The sequence below is a fragment of the Fulmarus glacialis genome, unplaced genomic scaffold (genome assembly GCF_000690835.1).
Source record: "Fulmarus glacialis isolate BGI_N327 unplaced genomic scaffold, ASM69083v1 scaffold11646, whole genome shotgun sequence".
NCBI lineage: Eukaryota > Metazoa > Chordata > Aves > Procellariiformes > Procellariidae > Fulmarus > Fulmarus glacialis.
Genome location: NW_009217508.1, coordinates 1 through 8,216, shown reverse-complemented (window position 1 = coordinate 8,216; position 8,216 = coordinate 1). Strand labels below are relative to the sequence as shown.

General features: G+C 47.7%; 1 protein-coding gene across 1 annotated transcript; it reads right to left on the bottom strand.

Moving 5' to 3' along the window:
- On the bottom strand, positions 1-507 carry LOC104071850 (proline-rich protein 9-like). The gene has a single exon (XM_009579702.1). The coding sequence runs from the start codon at positions 505-507 to the stop codon at positions 1-3; it is 507 nt and encodes a 168-aa protein (XP_009577997.1).
- Between the last annotated feature and the right edge of the window lie 7,709 nt (positions 508-8,216).

The following is an 8,216-nucleotide window of genomic DNA, read 5'->3' as shown; positions in this document are numbered from 1 at the left end:
TCAGCATGGGTGAGAGCAGCCCGTGCTGCACGGCTCCAGGCACACGGTCTCGCATGAGTCGACGCACTTGGTGGCACACACCTCCACGCAGGAGGGTGGGCAGGGCTCCACGCACTTGGTGCAGCACTGGGTGGCGCAGGGCTCCACGCACTGGGTGGTGCAATGGGTTGGGCACTGAGTGGCACATGGCTTTATGCAGACGTCGATGCACCTAGGGGGGCAGACCTCCACGCACTGGGTGCCGCAGGGCTCCACGCACTGGGTGCTGCAGGGCTCCACGCACTGGGTGCTGCAGGAGGTGGTGCACTGGGTGGCACAAGGCTCCACGCACTGGGTGGTGCAGGGCGTTGGGCAGACCTCTACGCACGGCGTGGGGCACGGCTTCACGCAGACGCTGCCGCAGGGCTCCACGCACACCGTCTTGCAGGGCTCCACGCACTTGGCGCATTTCTGCACACAAATGGGGGGGGGCAGGCAGGGCTGTTTGCACTGCTCGTAGCAAGACATCCTTCTGGGGTGCTGGTAAAGCTAAAGACAAAGATAAAAAGAGATACAAAATCAGAACACTCGTCCTTTCTTCTTGAGCCACAGTTCACGACCTGAGATCTTGAAACATATATAGCAATTAGCTGTTGGACTGAGAAAAGGACTGTTAGAAAAAATCGCATGAGTGAATGATTTCTGGATTTAGACATATGCAACTAACACTGCCAGATTATTCCTTCCTTTCTCGGGAACCTGCAGGCATCACTGTTAGGAAAACTAGAGCCATAAACCCTGAATTTTATAGAATTAAACTTTGTAGAAGCCGTGACGTGAAAATAGTTCGTTTCCTTATTTTCTTAATTAAATCAGCAGACTTTCCAGGGCCCATCTTTTGCTTATCACTTCTTCAGTTCCTTGCGCACACCACAGAGCACATCCCCCTTTGTGTAGACGTTGAGCTGCTAATGCCCGAGGATAAAGCCCAAGGACCACAAATTCAGACATTATCCCAAATCCTCCAGCTGTATATCATGGTACATCATTGGAGCTATATCAAAATTAATGGGCTCATCCTTTCATAAGACAAGGGTTGGCCCAGAGGTTGCAGCTCCTATTTCCAAATCATTTCTTCATCTTGACTTCTCCTAGATGTCTCCTGCAGCTTTGCCCTCAGGTATTCTGCAGCTTCCTTCTTCCAGATAACGCTTCTTCCCACCCATCTCTTTTGAAGTCCCAAGACTTACTCTGCAGCGTCCACTAATTTATTTAATTTCCAGACTTAATGAGGTATGAAAAAATTAGTGAAGATAGAATACAAAGGAGGATGAGAGACAGCCACAATTTCTGAAGAGGTGGCAAGACATTTGCAAGCTCCTTAAGGAAGAGCAAACTCTAAATAAGAGTCGAACATCGTCTCCCCCATTCCAGGACAAATCCTGGAACACCAGAAGCAAAGCTCTACTGTGACCAGTCATATATTCTCTTGACCAGAACAACCAAGCAACACAGCCATTGCATTATTCCCTGATAAATCCAAGAAAGACTTACCAGTTCACCAATGCAGATGAGTGAGGGAGAAGTCAAATGAACTGGTGTGAGCATCAAAATGCAAACCTTTTTATATGGCTTGCATGGCGTCATCTCCGGAAACAAGGGAGCCCAGGGGTATGGACACCTGACCACTAACTACCTGAACAGGCTCCACCTGTACGTGCTTTACATATTTGTTTACATCCTATTTTTTTTCCAGGAAAAACATGTGATCCTGAGCAAATTCTGCTTCCACCTGATACCCAAGTCATGTGGTTCCCAACGGGAATGACACAGTAATTATAAAAAAAATCAGGCACCGGATTAATTGCTTTTCAAAAAAGATTTAATACACTTGGTTATTTTCATCTCCTTATTTCCATAAATGTCTGAATGATACCTTAGGTTTTTTTCAATGCAGTAAGAATGGATAGCTGTTATTAGCGAAGATGGACAATTGATCTGATTTACCATGAGAAATATCATGTCCTCATTCTCATAGTAAGAAACAGCTAATCCTACAGTGGGCCATCAGTGCTTCCACAAACTGTTGAGGAAAACTCTATCTGTTTCTCTAATACCTTTTTAACCATTAAATACACCCAACCCATTCCTCTCCAACCTCTATTAACAACATTCATGCTTGGCAATGCCTATGGGGACACAACTCAGTTACCTTGAGGACTTCAAGCCATTCAGGGCAAAGTAAAGGGGCACTCATTTTAAAGGCATTTTTCACCGCCAGAGCAGTTTAAGTGGGATTAAGTGGGATTTAGGCCCAGGACTCTGTATTAGCGTATTGACGCCTTTTGCTGATCATGGTATCTCACTCAGCTCCGCAGCACAGAAGATCTTTATTTCTCTGAGATATTCCAATCACGGAGGTGGAATGCAACCATCAGACTACATTTAGGTGACTAAATTCCCCAATGAGTTCACTTCCACAAATGCTAAATGGGCAAAAAAAAAAACCCCGAACCCATTCAGCATGAGCAGTGCATCCTGTTTACACTGGAAACCAGGAGTCTCGCTGGAGAATTGCAGGCTTCGGCACTGGTTCCTTTCTAGTGTTTACATAGGGAAACTGGAATTCCTGTCCTAAGCCCATGTGAGCTGACGGGTTTGCACTGCTTTTGACATCCTCCCAGCAGCACCTCATGGTTCATTCAGTCTTTCCATTCCTCTTCCTTTGCTGGACAGACTCGGTGCATTATGTGCGGTTTCTCCCTCCGAGACTCATGCTGCTGCACTGGTGGCTTTTATAGATGATAGGAAGAAATAAGGACTTGTACAGTGTTGTTTGCGTGTGTTAGACATCTGCTTCGGGGTGAGGACAAACACCCACGACTGCATCAAATAGACCCTGCAGACTGTAAAATGAGCAGAGAGCAACTAGCTCAGATTTAGGCGTCTAATACTTGGACAGATTAATCTCTCCCCATCTTCTCCTAGAGCTAACCCTGCTGGGTGATGCTGAGCAAGCAATTGTCCCAAGTACGTTTAGATCCCCTCACAGCAGCAGCCTCCAACACTTATCTTGCTGAGGAGTTTCTCGTAGTCCGGTTTGTACAGTTCTTCATGCTTTCCTAGGGCTCCAGGCTCACCTCTAAAACCAATGCTGAGGACCGGTCCTACGTCTCCCTTTCTATAGTGGGTTATTGTATAACCTATTGTTATATTTGATTAGCAAGAAATTGTAACAACTTCTAAGAGAAATAGACATTTTAGGAGATATAAATTGATCTGCATTTGTAATATGTGGGAACATCAGAGGGCTGGATTATTATTCTTAATTGACACTTATTTGTGGATCTCTACTATATTTATGAGCAATTTGGTCATTTGACTAGCCACATTAACTTCAGTGAGTCAGGACCCCACAGCAATACCCTTTTGTGGCCATCCTCCTTTGGCAAAAGAGCTGAAAAGAAGTGATTTTTCCAAATCTGACACTTCTGGGATCTATTTAATTAAAGGGCACATGTTAAGGTCTCTTGCAGAACCAGAGGCTGGTGTGATGGGTAGCGCTTTGATGAACTGAGCACAACAAAGTGCAAATCTGAACTAGAAGAGGTTCCTGGAGCCCAGGAGGAGACAGACTCCCCTACCCAGAGGTTTGTCTGGTGCTGCAGAAGAGGAGCCCCCTGAGCACTGTATTCTGGTGCTCAGGAGTATATTTCTGAAAAATTCAGCAAAAAAGACCATGGCCAACACTTTTGGCTCCCAATAATCCAAGAGAAACTTCGTATTTCACCACCAAGAGCTACCAAAGATGGAGGCACATCAAGATTGGAGCCATTTTCCTACAGCTATAAAAAATTTGCCTGCAGACATGAAACACCGCATGGTCACGGGGACATGACTGTTAACATAAATACAGAACTTCAGGATGTGCAGTTGTCATGATTTTTGATGGAAACATCTCAAACTGAATTTTTTCCCTGTGCAACTGTTTGGGTATGCACCATTGTGAGCTGTTCAACTGGATTTCTACTAGAAAAGAAAAACTATTTCGTGAACTGCTGAACACTGCTTTAAAAATATGACACCTCTGGATTTCTTTGCATCCTTTGGTTTGCCTAAAAGCCTCCTAAGTAAGTTTTCTTCCTCTGTGGCATCTAGCGCTGGTCGGCATCAGGGATTTCATTTTGTTATGTGCAACATCCCATGTAGTACACCACCCACATTTTGGTGAGCAAAGCATTTCGATAGAATTCAAGGATTCTCCCCATCTTCTCAGCACGGCGAGGCCTTCCCTCTCCTGCACTTTGTTGCAATTAAATCTTAAAGTCTGGGGCTTCATTACAGCCGACTTTCCCCTCTCATCATTCCCTACCACAACTACCCGGGGAAGGTGCGAGGGTGTGATCCAGCACCGAGGGCAGCTTCCAGGTGGGGCTGGTCTCCGGGCTGCTGGTCTATCGCTCCGGCTTTGGAAATCGTCGCATAGCTGAGATGCCAGGAGGCTGAGTATAGAATGCAATTAGCCTCACATGAAAACAAGTGGCTTGTCTAGTCCATGCCCTAGGGACTATTTGATCAAGTAATTAGATCATTACTTCTGGGGCTGAGAGGAACCCAAATACGGCACTATCCACCTCTTTTCCTGTTTACTCAGGAAGGTGAGTGCTCCGTGAAGAATGATAAGTGAGCATCTGAATGCAATTAAATCTGAAAAAGAGGAACTAGCTGTGGTTATGAAAAAAACCTCTTATCTGTTTTATCTTTTGCCTTCTGACTATTGCAGATATTTGCTTTGATTTCCCAGTATTTTAGAACAGGAATCTAGCTTTCCTTAGGTTTTTTTACATTACTGAATAAAACTCTGTCCTGATCTCTGAGAAATACTTTTTAGAGCTCAGTGCACATTGCCTGACAGAGCAAGAACTGTGGGCCTGCTACATTTGCTTATGCTGAACGGCAATTTTCTCCCAAACTGTTACAACAGTTTCATAGATGTAGTATAAACATTCAGGTGTTCAGGGAGGAAGGATATCCGTTTCCCTTCCTACGGCACAATCTTGTGATGTTCACCTGGAAATGAAGTGTCTGCTGTCTGCTAATGGTCTGAGTTTCTACGTTCATATGAAGAATTAAATACAATGCAAAGCATCATGCCATCAGAAAGACGGTACAGAGAAATAGTTTAAGGGAAAATCTTATCTGAATGCCATTTTTTCCACCCACAGTTTCTTATTTCCCAGAAGATTGTTCCATTTGATTTGGGAGCAGGAGCAAAGGAAATCGTTGCTTGCACAGAACCTTTTCATGAGTTTTAAAGTTTTGGAGTCAAATCAGACCTCCACAGAGAGGTGATTAGGAAGCCTCAATTGGTTTGGTATTTCTATTGCGTAGCATTTGTGCTTAGGTAATGCCTAGGGCGCTTGCCAAAGCCCAGACACCCGCTGTGGCGAGGGCTGTACAACCAGTGGCGAGAGCCAGGGTCTGCCACAACCTGTTGAGAAAGGAGGATGGAAACAGAAGAGCTGTGAGGGTGGAACGATTTGTGCGAGGCCGGATCTCCCCAGCCCGCGTGCAACGCCACGTCCATTGGGTATGATTTATCATGTCCTACTATTGGTCGGACTCCTCTACTAGAAAAAGTGAGACAGTGATAATTGCAGGTTAGTCACCAACCACGTGCCCTGAGGCACCTTTAAAGAAGGAGCCAGTGGGTGCTCGCAGACAGAGCTGCACCCACATCTGCTGCTTCAGCACCCGGGCTGGCTTCCCCCGCGGTCTGCCTCCCCATCTCTCCTCCCTTCAGCAGTTGCTGCTGCGCCCGATCCCAATCCCACCCTGCACCATCTCTGCTCTGGAAACCTGCAGAGCACTACCCTTGGCACGTGCAACAGGGCGACTTTGAGTCGTGGGCGAGCAATTTGCAAACAAATTCGCTGCTAAGGAGGAAGCGCTGGGATCCTGTTAGCAGATATTCATGGAGGGTCCCCAAAATTGTCCAAGACACCTTGCTAATACGAATAACATTTCTGCAGAATTCAGTGGTGAGTGAATCTGTGTCAATCTCCCTAACTGGTGAGGCTTGCCCAATTGCCACCAGAGACGAGGAAATAGAAGTCGATTGCAAAAGGCTGAGATAGGACCTCTAACACACGGGTGACAAAGTCACGAGGCACAGTCCCCAGACCTGCTCATCTTCCCCTTGTTAGTGGCTTATTTACCCATTGCTCGTAATGGAACATTTCATTTCTGCCTGCGGGATGCAGACACAGCTGGCCCTGAGCTCCTCCAGCTTCAGAGGAGCACTGCAGCAAATAGTTGGGGTTTCAAAGTCTTTTCCAAACCATGGGAGGGCAGCGCTTCCCCATCCCCTCTCCCAGCAATGATCTGGGATATCCCAGATAAGTCCCAGGTCTCTGGCTATTGCCTTAGACTTTCCCATGCAATCTTTCAGGAGCTGCCACTCTACAGAGATCAGGCTTTTAGGAAGAAATTAAAAGGAGAAAGTATGAGTCTGGGCGAATGCAAAAGTGAAGGAAACACTTGCAGACAGCTGATGCCAAGATAATTTTTTTTTATTGCTTCATACAAGAAAAGGAGAAGATGGCAAGGAAGAACAAACAGGGAAATTTCTCCATCCACATCAGTGCAAAGAAGAATTACAGAATCTCTCTCCCAGACAATATTCCTGGGGGCACAAAATCAATTTGTTACATGTTACAAGGAAAGGCATTGTGCTTGAGGTAAATATAGCAGAAATGATGCAGAACGTAAGGAAAACCATTTGAGTATTTACTCTTCCTAGGACAGGAAGGACACTACGAGAGCAAAGATGTGAGGAAGACGTTGGCAAGTTCAGGGATCTGTAAACCATTTTCGTTCCTTAGCCTTTGGAGACTCCACAGGGCAATGGCAGTGCAGAGTGGGGTCCCCTTGTGTTTCCCACCACAGAAGCCCCCACACGCAGCCCCTCAAGGAGCCTTGCATTTACTGCAGCAGACATCTGCGCATGTGATGGAGTAGTGCTGGCCGCAGGCAGAGGTGCATACACCCACGCACGGGGGCATGGCTTGTGTAACGCAGGCGGTGGGACAGGAATCCACACACTTCGTAACCGCCTGAACGCCCCCACAGCAGGGATCCACGCAGGTGGTGATGCACTTGGTCTGTTCCTGGCAGCAGGGATCTACACAGGTGGTGGTGCACTTGGTCACTTCCTGGCAGCAGGGATCCACGCAGGTGGTGGTGCACTTGGTCACTTCCTTGCAGCAAGGATCTACACATCTGGTGGTGCACTTGGACACTTCCTTGCAGCAAGGATCTACACATCTGGTAGTGCACTTGGACACTTCCTGGCAGCAGGGATCCACGCATCTGGTGGTGCACTTGGACACTTCCTTGCAGCAGGGATCCACGCATCTGGTGGTGCACTTGCTCACTTGCCCACAGCAGGGATCCACACATTTAGTAGTGCATCTGGTCACACGTCCACAGCAGGGATCCACACACCTGGTGGTGCACTTGGTCACCTCTCTACAGCAAGGATCCACACATCTGGTGGTGCACTTGGTCACTCTGCTGCAGCAGGGATCCACGCATCTGGTGGTGCACTTGGTCACTCTGTCACAGCATGGATCCACACACCTGGTGGTGCATCTGGTGACACCTCCATAGCATGGATCTATGCACCTGGTGGTGCATCTGGTCACAGCTCCAGAGCAGGGATCCACACACTTAGTGGTGCACTTGGTCACCTCTCTACAGCAGGGATCTACGCACCTGGTGGTGCACTTGGTCACTCTGTCGCAGCAGGGATCCACACACTTAGTCGTGCACTTGGTCACCTCTCTACAGCAGGTATCTACACACCTGGTGGTGCACTTTGCAGCAGGGATCCACGCATCTGGTGGTGCACTTGCTCACTTGCCCACAGCAGGGATCCACACATTTAGTGGTGCATCTGGTGACACCTCCACAGCAGGGATCCACACACCTGGTGGTGCATTTGGTCACTTTGCTGCAGCATGGTTCCACGCATGTGGTGGCACATCTGGTCACAGGTCCACAGCACGGATCTACGCATCTGGTGGTGCACTTGGTCACTTCCTTGCAGCAGGGATCCACGCACGTGGTGATGCACTTGGTCTGTTCCTGGCAGCAGGGATCCACGCAGGTGGTGATGCACTTGGACACTTCCTCACAGCACGGAGGCACACACGTGGTGATGCACTTGGTCTGTT